General features: G+C 44.6%; 1 protein-coding gene across 1 annotated transcript in view; it reads left to right on the top strand.

Annotated features, from left to right (window-relative positions):
• Positions 1–15,365, top strand: part of park7 (parkinson protein 7) — a 31,764-nt gene extending 16,399 nt beyond the window's left edge. Inside the window, exons 2-6 of the mRNA XM_038822114.1 lie at positions 979–1,080; positions 3,452–3,511; positions 5,480–5,549; positions 12,222–12,308; positions 13,951–15,365. Coding sequence (XP_038678042.1) covers positions 979–1,080; positions 3,452–3,511; positions 5,480–5,549; positions 12,222–12,308; positions 13,951–14,105 — 474 coding nt within the window. The 3' untranslated portion in view covers positions 14,106–15,365. The remainder of the gene's footprint in view (positions 1–978; positions 1,081–3,451; positions 3,512–5,479; positions 5,550–12,221; positions 12,309–13,950) is intronic.
• The last annotated feature ends 2,064 nt before the right edge of the window (positions 15,366–17,429 follow it).

Below are 17,429 nucleotides of genomic sequence, written 5' to 3' on the forward strand. Positions count from 1 at the left end.
CTCCCCTCGGGGAACATGTTCAGAGTCTGGGTCGGAGAGGGGAAGATATCTGATATCTACAAGGTAATGCAGGAGGTGGAGAAGGCGTCAGTAGAGGAACTAAAGGCTAAGTGGGAGGGGGAACTGGGGGAGCAGATCGAGGATGGGACATGGGCGGATGCCCTGGAGAGGGTTAACTCTTCCTCCTCATGTGCGCGGCTTAGCCTCATCCAATTCAAGGTGCTGCACCGGGCCCACATGTCCGGGACTAGGATGAGTAGGTTCTTTGGGGGTGAAGACAGGTGTGTCAGTTGTTCAGGGAGTCCAGTGAACCATGCCCATATGTTCTGGGCATGCCCGGCACTGGAGGAGTTCTGGAAGGGGGTGGCGAGGATGGTGTCGAGGGTGGTGGGATCCAGGGTCAAGCCAGGCTGGGGACTTGCGATTTTTGGGGTTGCGGTGGAGCCGGGATTGCAGGAGGCGAGAGAGGCTGGTGTTTTGGCCTTTGCGTCCCTAGCAGCCCGGTGGAGGATCTTGCTACAGTGGAAGGATGCGAGACCCCCAAGCGTGGAGACCTGGATCAATGACATGGCGGGTTTTATTAAGCTGGAGGAAGGTCAAATTCGCCCTGAGAGGATCGGTACAAGGGTTCTTTAGGCGGTGGCCGCCTTTCCTCGACTTTCTGACTCAGCGATAGGGAACTGGGTCAGCAGCAGCAGCAACCCGGGGGGGAGGGGGAAAAAAGAGGGGGGGCTATGTTTATTTAATTTTAATTTATTTTTAAGTTCTCTTGTTGTTTACTGGGGGTGGGGGTGTGTGCGATATATGCGTTGCTACGGTCTTGGGGGTGTTAAGCTTATTATGTTGTTTTATTGTTGCCTGTTACTGTTTGTTGTTATATATTTTGTAAAACATTTTCAATAAAAATTATTTAAAAAAAAAAAATAATAATTTTTTTTCAACAGACAGTGATTATCCGTTGTATCCTTCGTCTTTCAGATAACGGTAACAGTGGCAGGGTTGACCTGTAAGGAGCCTGTAACATGCAGCCGTGATGTGGTTATTTGCCCTGACTCCAGCCTGGAAGATGCAGCTAAACAGGTACGTCGTCTCTGCTTCTGTGTCAAGTGATGCAGGTAAATGGGGGAGTTTGTTTTCGGAAAGAATGAGCAGAGCTCAATGACACTGCGCTGATTGAACTTTGGTTCAGGTTTGAGTTCCGCAACATTTTGCCAATGGGTTAAAAACATAGAAACATAGAATTTACAGTGCATAAGAAGGCCATTCAGCCCATCGAGTCTGCACCAGCCCTTTGAAAGAGCACCCCACACCTCTACCCTATCCCCGTAACCCAATCTAACCTTTTTGGGTCACCAAGGGCAATTTAGCATAGCCAATCCACTTAACCTGCACATCTTTATACTGTGGGAGGAAACCGGAGCACCCGGAGGAAACCCATGCAGACACGGGTAGAACGTGCCAACAGTGACCTAAGCCGGGAATTGAACCTGGGACCCTAGCGCTGTGAATCAACGGTGCTAACCACTGTGTTACCGTGCTGCCCTAAACCTCAAACAAGCCTCCAGCATGCGCGCTTCTGGATTGGTGTTTGCTGCACACATGCTGGGTTCATGCATGTCAAGGTAACCGGATAGTGGAGTGAAGGTTAACTGAGATCTGGCCTCCATTCAGCATGAAGCTCTGTTGGTTGTAATGCTGAGCCATGCTTCCGCTCTCAAACAGACTGGAAACATTACAGTAGCATTTAAAAAAAGAAATATTCATGGGTTGTGGGGTTTGCTGGCAAGGCCTGCATATATTGCCATCCCTCATTGTCCTCGAAACGGTGGGTGGCAGGCGATCTGCTCCAGTCCTTCTGGTGTTGTTACACCCATAGTGTGCGAGGGAGACAATGCCAGGATTTTGATGCAGTGACAGTGGAGGGATGATGTTTGTATTTCCAAATTGTGATGCAGTGTGTTTTAAAAGCAAACTAGTTTTCTGTGTGCGTACTGTCCTTGTTTGTCTAGATTGTAGAGGTTGCCTAGATTGTAGAGGTTGCTGACTTTTAAAAAATATATATAAATTTACAGTACCCAATTATTTTTTTTTCCAATTAAGGGGCAATTTAATGTGGCCAATCCACCTAACCAGAAATCTTTGGGTTGTGGGGGTGAAACCCACGCAGACATGGGGAGAATGTGCAAACTCCACACGGAAAGAGGTTGCTTACTTGCAAGGATCTTTCAACCGCATCTTCCAAGATTCTGCAGTGCACCTTGTAGGTGGCATAGACTGTTGCTACTGTGTGCTAATGGTGGAGGGAGTAAACATTTAAGGTAGAGGATGAAAAGCTGTTCAGGGAGACTGTTTTGTCCTGGATGGTGTCGGGTTTCTTGCATTGTCGGAGCTGCACTTACCTATTCAATGGGAAGATAATTGATTAGATTGGATTGTTCTGTTGTTTATGGGCAGGACATATGTGAGCAATTGTCCACTTTGGATTGTAGTTGTACCAGAACACGGCTAGCTCTGGAGTACAAGTTTTGCCACCACAGCTGGGGTGTTATCAGGGTCCATTGCCTTTACTGTACCTAATGCGCTCAACTGTTCCCTGATACAGTATTGTGTGAAGTGAATTGAATTGACTGAAGTCTAGCAACTGTGATGCTGGGCACCTCCTGGAGGAGGCTTGGATGGATCATCCACTTCAAAGCTGAATATGGTTGCAAACGCTTCAGCCTTTACTTTTACTCGAGCGCTGGGTTCCACCATTTATTGAGGATGAGGATGCTCATACATAGAGCCTCCTCCCCCTTCAGTTATTTAATTGTCCAACGACATTCACAGCATGAGATCTGTTCAATCCCTATTATCTCCAATTGTTTCATACCAAGACACACTGCGCATGGTAAGGTAACTTGATGATGACGACATGTATGTGTATTCGATTGTTCCGAGGTTTGGTCTCCATTTGGTATGAAGTCCTGATCCTTGATTCCATTCTTGAACAACCGTAAATTATTACAACAGCATTTAAGAAATAAAATTGTGCGTGGGATATGAACACTGCTAGCAAGGCTTGCATTTATTGCCCATCCCTGATTGTGTTTACCATGCTGATTACTGTGCATATGGAAACACCGAGTGCTGTATGTTCTTCTATGGGCTCAAACCAGCAGTGTCTGTTTTGTAGTCTGGGTTCCTGTACCATTTCCCATGGCGAAGAATAATCTTTAATGGTTGGATTTGAATGCCAGGGGTTGAAAGGCCCTGTTCAGTGTGTAGGAAAGGCAAGTGACCTCATTGGAATGGACAAATCCAGGACCCAATGTCATTGTTCTTTTATCTGTTCTAATGCTTAGTGGGTTTGATTCCCTTTCACTCCATGGCATTATAGCTTCTCCTTGTGATTTCTGTTTGCAGTGAGGGGCATATTAGTCAAACATGTGTTGACTGTATCTTTTTGCAGGGCCCATATGATGTGATTGTATTACCTGGAGGAAACCTTGGAGCCCAGAACTTAGCTGAGGTGAGTTCAAGTAGAGATGAGGTTCTAAGAATTCTGTATCTGGTTTCATAATTCGTGTCACTGCTGGAAACATTATACCTAATGAGTAATGTCATGTTTCATTCCTTTCTGGAACGAAAGAAAGAACTTGCATTGATGTGGCACCAAGTATTTTGTAGCCAATGAATTGCTTAAGTGCAATTACTGTTATGTAGGCAAATGGGCAGCCTAAAGATGTGTAAAACAGCAATGTTCTGAATGAGCAGGCTCTGTTGTGATATACTCTGGGGCTGAATAGCCTGCACACATCCAGCGATGCCACCCAGCTCTACCTAATCACCACCACCACTTCTCGCTTCTCCACTGTTGCTAAAATATCAGAATGCTTGTCCAACATCCCATACTGGGCGAGCAGAAATTTTCTCCAACTAAATATTGGGAAGACTGAAGCCATTGTTTTTGGTTCCTGCTACAAACTCTCTTCCCTAGCTACTGACTCTATCCCTCTCTCTGGAAACTGTCTGAGACTAAACCAGACGGTGAGCAACCTTAGGTGTCATATCTGACTCCTAGATGAACTTCTGGCACATTCACGGCGTCACTAAGACTGTCTCTTCCTGTCTCTGTGACATTTGCCCCTACCTCTGCTCATCTGTTGACTATTCCAACACATTTCCTGGCTGGTCTCCCACCCTCTGTCTTCTGTAAATTTGAGATCGTACAAAACTCCGCAGTGGGTGTCCTGCAGCAAGTCCCATTCACCTATCACCCCTCTGCTTGCTGACGTACATTGGCTTCTGTTCATGCAACCTGTTGATTTTTAAATTTCTCAACTTTGTTTTCAAATCCCTCCAGGGCCTCGCCCCGCTCAATATTTGTAACCTCCTCCAGCCCCACAACCCTCCCAAGGTATCTACACTCATCTAATTCTGGACCCTTGATTTTAATTGCTGCACTATTGGCAGCTGTGCTTTCAACTGCCTCAACCTTGTGCCGGTCCGGTGTTCCTTCCCTACACCACTCTGCCTTTCTGCCTCTTTCCTCCTTTAAGGCACTTTTAAAACTTACCTTTTTGACTAAACGTTTCTCTCTATTGTTTTTTATTTCAGCTGTCTGTTTTGCACATGAACCATTCATCAAAATCATTAGAAATGTGTAGCACAGGATGAGGCCATTTGGCCAGTTTTGCCTGTGCTGGATGTTTGAAAGAACAGTAATTCTTAGTGTCTCATTCCTGCTTTTTGTCCCTAACTCTGAGAGTTACATACCCTTGAGTATTCTTCCAACTGCCTTTTCAAAATTATTTATGGAATGTCTTTTGCCATCTAGCCAGGCAGTGTGTTTCAGATCCTCACAACTAAATGAAAGAAAAATCTCCTCAATCAATGACCCAATCACCAGAGGGAATAAATGTTTATCTGTCTGTCCACTCTTTAACACCTCCAATCTACTTGAAAACTCCTCTTTGGTCACCTCTTAACTTCCCCAATTTCAAGGCAACCGTCTTAACTTTTCCAACCTCTCCTCAGAATTGAAATCCCTCATCTCTGATATCCTGGTACGCCTCTTCTGTACCCTTTCTAAAGTCTTTGGGTGTGGTGCCCAGAATTGTCCATTTTACCCCAGCTGAAACCTAACCAGTAAATTATAGAGCTCTACCATGATCTCTTTTGCTTTCATATTCTATAACTGCTTTTATAAATCCAAAATAACTTCTGTTTCTTTAACCACGTGAGCAATTTGTCCTGCCACCTTTTTAAGGATTTGCGTGTATAGATACCAAGGTCTCTCTGTTCATTTTACACGATAGCTTTTCAGAATAATTGATTCATGGAGTATATTACAGAGCCTGAGAATATATATCACACAATCCACAAGAAATGTTACTATTTCCAGACAAGTGAGAATGATAACTGCTATAGAAAGTAATAACTTGTGCAAACTCACAATGGCTTATTTGCAATTTTCCTTTTTTTTTAATGTTGTTAGTCTCCAGCTGTAAAAGAAGTGCTGAAGGCCCAGAATTGCAGGAATGGTTTGATTGCTGCAATTTGTGCAGGTATGAATGCTTCCTTGGCTCAGAACAAAATCTTGTTTGGAGCTCCCTGTGCTAGTTTTCCTTGATTTGTTAAAAGCAAGCGACAAGCAGAACCATACAGACCAAGGGGAGGCGGTGGCGTAGTGGCATTGTCACTGGACCCAGGTTCAAATCCCGCCACTGCAGATGGTGACATTTGAATTTAGAATTAAAAGTCTAACCATTGTCGATTATCATTTTTTAAAAATAAAAATCTGGATCACTAAATAGCTCACTGGGCTAAATTGCTGGCTTTTAAAGCAGACCAAGCAGGCCAGCAGCACGGTTCAATTCCCGTACCAGCCTCCCCGAACAGGCGCCGGAATGTGGCGACTAGGGGCTTTTCACAGTAACTTCATTGAAGCCTACTCGTGACAATAAGCAATTTTCATTTTCATTTTCATTTCAATGTCCTTTAGGGAAGGAAATATATCGTCCTTACGTGGTCTGGCCTACATGTGACTCCAGTTCTACAGAAATGTGGTTGACTCTTGGCTGCCCCCTCAAGGGCAATTGGGAATGGGCAGTAAATGCTGGCACAGCCTGAGACACCCATGACCCATGAAATAATTTTTTTTTTAAATTGCATGTTTTAACTCTGGCCTGTACTAAATTATGTGACCTCAGACATGGGCAGTGAAGGTTCTAGGAATGTCCTTGGTAGCTCTGGATTATTGAAGGGTAAATTGCTCCATGCCTGCAGTTTCTCACTTCTGTCGAATGTGATGAGGAATGGTCCTAGCTGAAATGTTAACCTGTAATCAGCTAGTAAGATAACACACTTGGCTTACACATGGAGAATGGCTGCTTGCGTAAAGTTCCAGAGGGTTGTGGGCAGCACGGTAGCACAAGTGGCTAGCACTGTGGCTTCACAGCTCCAGGGTGCCAGGTTCGATTCTCCGCTGGGTCACTGTCTGTGCGGAGTCTGCACGTGTCTGCGTGGGTTTCTTCTGGGTGCTCCGGTTTCCTCCCACAGTCCAAAGATGTGCATGTTAGGTGGATTGGCCATGATAAATTGCCCTTCGTGACCAAAAAGGTTAAGAGGGGTTATTGGGGATAGGGTGGAAGTGAGGGCTTAAGTGGGTCGGTGCAGACTCAATGGGCCGAATGGTCTCCTTCTGCACTGTATGTTCTACATTTTTAAATAAAAAAGGGTGACTGGCATCGTATTTTGTGTTTTTTCACAGGATTTGGGCATCACTGGCTAGACCAGCATTTGTTGCCCGTCCCTAATTGCCCTTGGTACGCCACCACTGTAAACCAGTGTATTTACATCCACAGTCCTGCTAGGGAACTCCAGGATACTATCCTAGCGATAGTGACGGAACGGTGAAGGAACCGTGCTATATTTTCAAGTCTGGTTTGGAGGAGTACTTGAAGGTGGTGGTGTTCATGTGTCTGCTGCCTATGTGCTCCTAGGTGAAAAGAGGTTCTAGGTATGGTAGGTGCTGTCTAAGGAGCCTTGGTGACTTTCTGCTGTCCATCTTGTAGATGGTACACTGCTGCTACTGTGCATCGGTGGTAGAGGGAGTGAATGTTTGTTTGTGGAAGGAGTGCCAATCAAGTGGGCTGCTTTGTCCTGGATGGTGTCGAGCCTCTTAAGTGTTGTTGGAGCAGCATTCATCAGGCAAGTGGGGAGTATTCCATCACACTCCTGACTTGTGCCTTGTAGATGGTGGACAGGTTTTGGAGAGTCAGGAGGTGAGTTACTCGTTGCAGGATTCCTACCCTCTGACCTGCTCTTGCAACCACAGCATTTATATGGCTAGTCCAGTTCACTTTCTGGTCGATGGTAACCTCCAGGATAGTGGGGGATTAGATGATGTAATGCCATTGAATGTCTTGGGTAATGGTTAAATTCTTTTTTCCAGGAAGAAGTTGGGGGAATTTGTGGGGAGTGTAGAAACTGATGCTTAAAACCAATGGAAAGAGGAAGGGAGTGGGGTGTTAGGGTGCAGTTTGCTCCAATGTTTTTGGATGTTTTTGTTTATCTAAGCCTCAAGATTATTACTGAATACCGTGGGGTCTTTTTTAGGCTTCGCTAAAGTGTAATTGCTTCATTCTAGCCTCTTGCACCTTCAGACTGGAGCTGGAGGTAGCACCTTCATCTGAGATGCTGACTTTAAGTAACCTCACACTAAAGTGTGATCGTGCGATGCCACTTCCTGTCTTTGTTCTTTTTCCACCAGCAAACCTACACCACTTGTGTGAAGTGCTTGAGTGCCTGCCTGGTTGGTTCTTGGTTCTTTCAGCTTTTAAGGGTCTCTGTGGTATCATTGCAACATGAACTTGTTTTGTTTATTAACCACAGTATTTCCTGGGTTGGGCTGGCTCTGCATCCATTCTCGAATGGAAGGATGTTGAGAGTTTTTGTTAAAAGTGCTGCTCCATTCCTGAGCCCAGTAAGGGAGGCAATGGAGTGAAAATGAGCTGGGCGCCGGACATTTCCTCTCTTTCAAGTGGTCTGACTGAGTTTGTTAAAACGCTGATCCCCTTTCCCTCACGCACGCACTTCCTCGTGTGTGCCCTGCGATGGAGAAAGAGTAGAAAACTATTTGAAATAATAATTATTCTAATTTTCCATGGGGCTGCTGCTCCGCCCTCTGCTGTGAGATGCTGATGGAGCAGCACAAAATATCTACTTACAGGCAGCACACAGTGGTTAGCACTGTTGCTTTAGAGCTTCAGGGTCCTAGGTTCGATTCCCGGCTTAGGTCACTGTCTGTGTGGAGTCTGCACGTTCTCCCTGTGTGTGCGTGGGTTTCCTCCGGGTGCTCCGGTTTCCTCCCACAGTCCAAAGATGTTCAGGTTAGGTGCTAAACTGCCCTTGGTGGGGTGACGGGAATAGGGATAGGGTGGAAGTGTGGGCTTAAGCAGGCTGCTCTTTCCAAGGGCTGGTGCAGACTCGATGGGCTAAATTGCCTTCTGCACTGTAAATTCTATGATATATCTTAACAATATCCCAGCAACAGTACTGAAGACATGTACTGAAGACTTGTGCTCCAGAAGTTGCCGCACCCCTAGCCAAGCTATTCCAGTACAGCTATAACACTGGCATCTATTCGGCAATGTGGAAAGTTGCCCAGGGTGTCCTGTACACAAGAAACAGGACAAATCCAACCCAGCCAATTACCGCCTCATCCGCCTTCTCACCATCATCTGCAAAGTGATGGAAGGAGTCATCAACCGTGCTTTCAAGTGGCACTTACTCAGCAATAACCTGCTCATGGACGCTCAGTTTGGGTTCCGCCAGGGTCACTCAGCTCCTGACCTCATTACAGCCTTGGTTCAAACTTGGACAAAAGGGCTGAATGCCAGAGGTGAGGCGAGAGTGATTGCCCTTGACAACAAGGCAGTATTTGACCGAGTATGGCATCAAGGAGCCCTTGCTAAACGGGAGTCAATGGGAATCGTGGAAAACACTACTGGTTGGAGTCATACCTGGCACAAAGGAAGATGGTTGTGGTGGTTGGAGGCCAATCATCAAACTCCAGGACATCACTGCAGGAGTTCCTCAGGGTAGTGTCCTAAGCCCAACCATCTTCAGTTGCTTCATCAATGACCTCCCTTCCATCATAAGGTGAGAAGTGGGGATGTTTGCGGATGACTACACAATGTTCAGCACCATTCTCAACTCCTCAGATAATGGAGCAGTCCATATCCAAATGCAGCAAGACCTGGACAAAATCCAGGCTTGTGCTGACAAGTGGCAAGTTACATTTGTGCCACAAATACCAGACAATGACCATCTCCCACAAGAGAGGATCTAACCACTGCCCCATGGCATTCAATGGCATTACCATTGCTGACTCTGCCACAATCAACAGTCTGGGGATACCATTGATCAGAAACTGAACTGAACTAGCCACATTAATACTGTGACTACCAGGGCAGGTCAAATACTAGGAATCCTACGGCGAGTAACTCGCCTTCTGGACCCCCCCCCCCCCCCCAAAAAAAAGCCTGTCCCCTTCTACAAGGCACAAGTCGGGAGTGTGATGGAATAGTCCCCACTTGCCTGGATGAGTGCAGCAACTCGAGAAGCTCGACACCATTCTCTGATGGTGCTGGTTTAGCTCAGTGGGCTAGACAGCTGGTTTGTGATGCAGAACAAGGCCAGCAGCGCGGGTTCAATTCCCATACCAGCTTACCCGAACAGGCGCCGGAATGTGGTGACCAGGGACTTTTTACAGTAACTTCATACTTGTTACAATAAAAGGTTGTTAGTATTATTACCAACCAGGACAAAGCAGTCCACTTGATTGCTCCCCCTTCCACAAGCATTCAAACCCTCCACCACTGACGAACAGTGGCAGCCATGTGTATCATCTACAGGATGCACTGCAGTAACTCACCAAGGTTCCTTAAACAGAACCTTTCAGACCCACGACCATTATCATCTAGAAGGACAAGGGCAGCAGATACCTGGGAATCCCACCGCCTGGACGTTCCCCTCCAAGTCACTCGCCACTCTGACTTGGAAATATGTCATTGTTCCTTCACTGGGGCAACATCCTAGAACTCCCTCCCTAACAGCACAGCGGGTGTACCAAACCTCGAGGACTGCAGCAGTTCAAGAAGGCAGCTCACCACCACCTTCTCAAGGGCAACTAGAGATGGGCAATAAATGCTGGTTTACCAGCGACGCCCACATCCCGTAAATGAGTTTTAAAAATGTCTCTTATCAGAGGCAAGTCTTGAGCTCCTTAAAGGATAAAAGAGAGGCGTAGGACCTCAGCAGCTACAGGCACATTGGGACATTGAGACACTTCTAATTTTGAATCCAGCTGCCTCTTGTCTGTCATCTATGTCTAATAGTCTGTAAAATGTCAACTTATCACATCCGTTGAATTTCTTTTTTAAATGAGCTATGTTGTACACTTTGTCCTGAGTGCTAATCTGGTGCCTGTTTTAATTTTGATTTATTGCAGTCCTAACCAAAGCCAATGAACTTGTATTTATATAGTACCTTTCACATTGCTTCACATCCACTGATATGCTTCTTGAACTGTAGTTGCTGTGATGTTAGCAAGTGTGACTTAAATGTATTCTCAACATGTTCTGCTACATTGTGTGCAGTATCTTCATGCTCCAGTGATGTTTGTCTCCCTGAATGCCCAACATTGGCAGTGAATAAACCTGACAACAGCTGCAGTGACACCTGCAAAGTTGCTTCTTGTATTGACCTCCCATTTGTTCCATTATCTGATTATAACTCCGTTTGTGTGTTGTAATAAACCATGTATCAGATACATCAGGCATAATTAGTCTGTCAGCATCTGATCAAGAAAAGATGTGTTAATGTTTGGAGTGTTTTTTTTTGTCAGATGATAGTGTCAATTGCTGAGAGCGCCGTTGCACTGACCTTGGTAGATTTAAGAGCTCTTTCACATGGTCACAGTCACAGCAGCATGAATAGGCAAAATGGAAGTGTTGGCATTCTATTGTTTGCTTCAGGCCATTTACCCAAGTGTTGGTATGTGCATGACAACCAAGCTCACTCGACTTGCAGGACATGGTACATTTCATTCCTGTTGAATAAAATCCAATCCTTATTTTTTTTTACTCCTCCTAGTTTTGAAAACACAATGTACTCTTTCTGCTATTTTTTTCTGAGGTAAGCTGAAAAAATCTATAGCCTGACGGTGATAGCTGACAGGCTAAATTACCATGAACACAGACTGGGGAATGGCCTTGGTTCAAACATTTCAGTGAGCTGTAACATACCAAAATGGAATTGGCTCTACATCCTGAGGGCTGTGTTGGGGAGCAGCATCCCACCCGACCATAGGCCAGTGCCCTTGGGACACCATGCATGTCCCATTGAGTTGCCAGTCTCACAGGAGGGCATCCACTTTTCATCCCTCTTTCCTTTGCTCTCAAATCCTATGAGCCATTCGGAGCCAGGAACCCGCTTTTTGTACTTCAGCCACTAATGGTGTCGGCTCTCAGTGGCACCATTAATGTAAACTTTCTCGGTTGTGAGCCTGAGCTATGAACATCTTCAGAACTGCAAGCCAGATTAATGTAAATAGTTATATTTAACATACAGAGGGCAACATGGTGGCGCAGTGGTTAGCATTGCTGCCTCACGGCGCCGAGGTCCCAGGTTCGATCCCTGCTCTGGGTCACTGTCCGTGTGGAGTTTGTAGATTCTCCCTGTGTCTGCGTGGGTTTCGCCCCCACAACCCAAAGATGTGCAGGGTAGGTGGATTGGCCACGCTAAATTGCCCTTTATTGGAAAAAATGAATTGGGCGCTCTAAATTTGTAAAAAAAAAATATTTAACATACAGAAATAGGAATTAGAAGCAAGAGTAGGCCAATCAGCCCCTCGAGCCTGCACTGCCATTGTGGATCATGGCTGATCTGATAAGGCCCTAATACTGTTTGACTTGTTAGTCAAGAATCTATCTACCTCTGTCTTCAAAATATTCAATGACTCTTCCTCCACTGCAAAGATTCACAACCCTCCGAGGAAAACAATTCTCATCTCTTAAATGGGAGGCCCCTTATTTTTAAACTGTGTCCCCTAGTTCTAGGCTCTCTCGCAAAGGGAAACATCCTTTCAGCATCCAAAACCTGATCTGTCTAGTGTGTGTCTTTACACGAATTGTGCAAAAGGTCACCTTTGATCTGTATTTGTTTATTTGCAGGTCCCACAGCTCTGCTAGCTCATGAAATAGGCTTTGGGAAGAAAGTCACGACCCATCCCCTGGCTAAGGACAAAATGATGAATGGAGGTAATGATTAGGATACATGCTTCATTCCTAGTGTGCAGTCATCTTTCCAACCTGGCAGATAAGTTTGTTGCAATCTTACATGATGGAATGTTCACGGATTTGTACTTATTATCTGAATGCATTGTATTTAATTTAAATTAAAATTATTAATGAAATCTATTAAAATCCAGAGGGAGTTTAGTTTGTTGGCAGAGTGCAACCTGTCAGCACTGCTTATGGCTTCTGTGTGCTTAGCTGCTTCAAGCAATCGCTGGACTATACATACCATGAAGCTACCAGACTCAAATGTCTGGTAGGTGCAAGATTAGTTAAACTCAGCAAGGTTATAATACAGTATTACATTTGGTGCTCTTCTGGAGGAGTGCTCGAGAAAACCAACCTGCCTTTTTCTTGCTCCTGATCACTATCTGGTAACTCCCTACCGAAAGATCTTTCTCTGGTGTGCACAAGATCAAACACTGCTGAGGATTCTTCAGTACTGCCCCTCCCTCATCCCACTCAGTGGTCTAGTAGCTTATCAACTCTTTGCCAGTGAAGAGCAGGTGAGCAGTTTAAGGATTGTGAAGGAGCTCTCTTCAGTAAAGAAGAAATGGAGGCAAGGTGATGGGAATTACTTTATCTTGCCCGGGGAGTTTAAGATATTGATGTACATATTTCACTAAACTGCTGACTCTGGGGAGCCCTTTTAGCTACAGTCTCCTGGTTTTGGAGAATAAATTTGATCGTGGCACAATAAATGCTGTTTAAATGATAGATAATGGGCAGCACGTTAGCACAGTGGGTAGCACTGTTGCTTCACAGCACCAGGATAGCAGGTTCGATACCCGGCTTGGGTCACTGTCTGTGCGGAGTCTGCACATTCTGCCCATGTCTGCGTGAGTTTCCTCCGGTTTCCTCCCACAAGTCCCGAAAGACGTGCTGATAGGTCATTTGGATATTCTGAATTCTCCCTCTGTGTACCCGAACAGGCACCGGAATGTGGCGACTAGGGGCTTTTCACAATAACTTCATTCGTTGCAGTGTTAATGTAAGCATATTTGTGTCAATAAAGATAAACAAATAATAATAAGATACCAAGAGCTTGTGAAAATTCAGTTAGAGTCTACACTTTTTTATACTTGAATGTAATTTTTGCAAACATTAGTGTTTGTAGTCAAACATCAAAACTCGCACTGCAACATGTGGCGCTGAGGACCCGGGTTCGAATCCCAGCCCTGGGTCACTGTCCGTGTGTAGTTTTCACATTCTCCCCATGTCTGCTTGGGTTTCACCCCCACAACCCAAAGATGTGCAAGTTGGATGGGTTGGCCACGCTAAATTTCCCCTTAATTGGAGAAAACAATAATTGGGTATTCTACATTTATTTTTAAAAAACATCAAAACTCACACTGATCGATTATCTAGGTGTAATTAAACTGAATATTCCATTGTTGAACAGTCTTGGAGCAGAGGTTAGAGAAGTGGATGAAATCACAGAATGTGATCCCAAAAGGTTTTGAAAATCCTGCAATTCCTTGTAATAAATATACAATCTAATAAATATACAATCTATCTTATTTCATCACCATAACCCAGTGGCTTTATCAATACTGTGGCAATGTTCTTGAATTCTTGCTCTGACGCCTTGCTTTTTCCCTTCCAGATCACTATACCTACTCTGAAGCTCGTGTGCAAATAGACGGGAATATTCTCACCAGCAGGGGGCCCGGCACCAGCTTTGAGTTTGGCCTTGCAATTATTGAACAGCTTCTCGGAAAAGAGGTGGCCGAGAAGGTCAAGGCCCCTTTGGTCCTGTGAAATTGCCAACCTCCGAGAACTATGCTGTCACTGGTGGGGGGAGGAAGGAATTGATGGAATTGATTGTTTTCTAGGTAGCAAGTCCCCAGTCTATTACACAGGCATTATGGAAATTATCATTGGTTTTAAGTATCGTCAAAGTAAATGTTACTGTGCAGGTGCAGGACTACACAATTTAAACTCGTCAGACTTAAATCTTGATGGTACTGGAATCAGCTTCCAGAATTTCTGCTCAATCAGGAATGTGTTAAATAAAGTTTAATCAGCCCCTAATACTACTCTGAATTTAATAACTGAGGCGTGAATGTAACCTACATTGCTGTAGTTAAGATTGCAACAGGAAAAAGGCCCTCTTGTATTTAATACAGTTTACAGTTTTTATTGCCAATTCTCTGCATCATCTTTATTTCCATATCTCCCCAGCTATCTTTTTCTTTTCTTTTTGACCATCATTGTTTTCCACACTTGTATTCTTTTGGAGCAGTGTTATTCTCGTTCAACCTTTTGTGAAGAATGTGTTCCTGAAATACATTTCCAGTTCCAATGGGCTCACGTGCTACTTGAGTTCCTTTTGAGAAATACTTTGCTGTATATCAACTTTGATTCTAGGTCAGGGAAATTTCTGTGTCTGAAGCTAATTTTGTGCAAAATGTTCTTTAGGCCAATTTGTTGCTTTACACACTCAGTCTTTAAAATAATAACCTTTAGCAGTTTTCTACTCTTTCAACCGACAACTTCATGTAGGTAAATTGATTCGGGAACCATTTTTCATCAAACTTTCTTTATATATAAAAAAAATACCTGTGGCATTAAAGGCCTCTGCAAAATACGGATGATTTGGATGCGTGTTTGTTAAATAACACCTTGGGATTGATCTGCATCTGGGCAGTTAGCTTTACTACAGTGACATTGTAAAGGGTGTTCAGGTTGGGGGGGGGGGGGGGGGGGGGGGATGCTTTTTGGCTGCAGGCTTGTTAAAGCAAAGCAATGATGAATATTTCCATTTAACTAAAAGTTTGTTTTTTCTGTAATTGCTTGATGGCTGTTTAATTGAAGATATAAGATTATGGTTAAAATTCCACAAGCCATTGCTTTTGAACCACATCAAGACAGCTCCTCCTTCAGCTTTTGGACGCATGCAGCAATAACTGAACACGTGCTGCCAAAGTATATTGGATGTCCGAAAATGCCACAAATCTCTTGTCTGATACTAGTAGTAGCTCTTTTTGTTGTTGCAACAAATAAAATCAGTAGCAACTAGATGTTTGTGTGCATTTTTCCTCTGCCTGCTATGTCACATTGTTAGACATTGTCACCTTTGGTCACTCCTGATCATCTAGTAACTGTAAACATTAAGATGATTGTTACACGTTATAAATGTTGCTTCTTGAGGTAAAACTTGCTGGGGGCTGCTATCCTCTCATGGAGAGCAGCAACCTTTGGCTAGATAACCCAGGTAGCCATTCTTCCTATGTGTATGACACTGAACATCAGTGTTTTGGGGTGGGGAACATTGTGTTCTCTGACTCCTGTATTCTAGTCAGTGGTGTTGGATTATGAGCAGGGCCAAGAACCTTGACTAACATTTTAAAAAATTCCTTCATGTTTCCGGGATCTAGACTAGTTAGTTCCATGGGAATTGAACCTGAAACCATCTAGTTTACACCCTGGCCAACACTATACAATCCAACATTGTCCTGAATGAGCAAGAACTTTGACCTATTTGGCTGGTGTTGATTCTATCACACTTCCTGGTGCTTGCTTTGGTCTGTGTCCAATTTTGACGAAGATGAGATTCAAAACCATCTACTGCTTTTTTTTTTTGTGATCAGAGTATGTCCCACACTTGCCTTTCTGTGAAGATGCTTAATTTCTATCCTAAATAATCTGGCTCTGCTCCACGCTTGTCTCGGAGTCTACCCTACATAAGCTCCAATTTGAACAAACTCTTTAAATTGCGCTCTATTTTGCTTTGCTTGTTTCCTTCTCCATGCCCTCCATTGGATATCTATCACTCGCTGCAGTATTGTTCTGTGCTCTTGGTGCCAGCTGTGGCTCAGTTGAGTAACATATTTGCCTCAGAGTTGCAAGGTTCTTGTCTTGGTGCGGAACTGAGGGAGTGCTGCACTCTTGGAGGTTTCCATCCTTTGGATGGGATGTTAAACGGAAGTCCCATCTCTCTGAATGTAAAATATCCCATTGTACTATTTCAAAGATGAGCAGGAGAGGTCTCCTCGTTTTTCATTTATCCCTCAATCAACATCCCCATAAAATAGATTATCTGATGATGCTCACATTGCTGTGTGCAAATTGGCTGCCACATTTCCTACGCTACAACAGTGGCTACACCTCAGAAGTATTTCATTGGCTGTAAAGTGCTTTGATACATCTGGTTGTGAAAGGTATGATGTAAATCCAGGTCTGTCTTTTTTGTGATGGATTGGCACCACAAATTGTTTTGAGACATTACTGTTCAATCAACTACCACACCTGGTGCTAGATTAACGTTTTCATTTACTTTGGTGATTTTTTTGCAGGGAAAATTTGTGAATTGAGTGGTTCAGTGTGCCATAGGATAGAATCGTCCCTACACTACAGAAGGAGGCCATTTGGCACATCGCAGCTGTACCGACCCTCCAAAAGAGTACTCTACACCAGTCCACCCCCCCCCCCCCCCCCCCCCATCCTACCCTATACCCGTAACCCTATACCCTATAACCGAATCTCTACATTCCTGGACCTTAAGGGGCAATTTAGCATAGCTTTTTTTCAAAATAAATTTGGAGTACCCAATTCATTTTTCCAATTGAGGGGAAATTTAGCATGGACAATCCACCTAGCCTGCACATCTTTGGGTTGTGGGGGCGAAACCCACACAAACACTGGCAGAATGTGCAAACTCCACACGTACAGTGACCCAGGGACGGGATCGAATCTAGGACCTCGGCATCGTGATGCAGCAGGGCTAACCCACCATGCTGCCCTAATTTAGCATAGCTAATCCACTTAACCTGCACATGTTTGAACTGTGGGAGGAAACCGGAGCACCCGGAGGAAACCCAGTGGGAGAATGTGCAAACTCCACACAGTCACTCAAGGCTAGAACAGAACCCGGGTCCCTGGCGTTGTGAGGCAGCAGTGCTAACCTCTACCGCCTGGACGGGGGGCCTGAATAACCATGTTAATTTTCCTGCTTGATAAGGTCAGCAGCATTATTGTACACCAGCGTTTTTCAAACTGTTGGATGGTTGTAGAGCGATTGCTCGTGGCGTTCCCAATCCCAGGAGAAACATTAACGGCTTCGGTTGGCTTTTAAGAAGGCTG

The sequence above is a fragment of the Scyliorhinus canicula genome, chromosome 16, assembly GCF_902713615.1.
Source record: "Scyliorhinus canicula chromosome 16, sScyCan1.1, whole genome shotgun sequence".
In the NCBI taxonomy this organism is placed as follows: domain Eukaryota; kingdom Metazoa; phylum Chordata; class Chondrichthyes; order Carcharhiniformes; family Scyliorhinidae; genus Scyliorhinus; species Scyliorhinus canicula.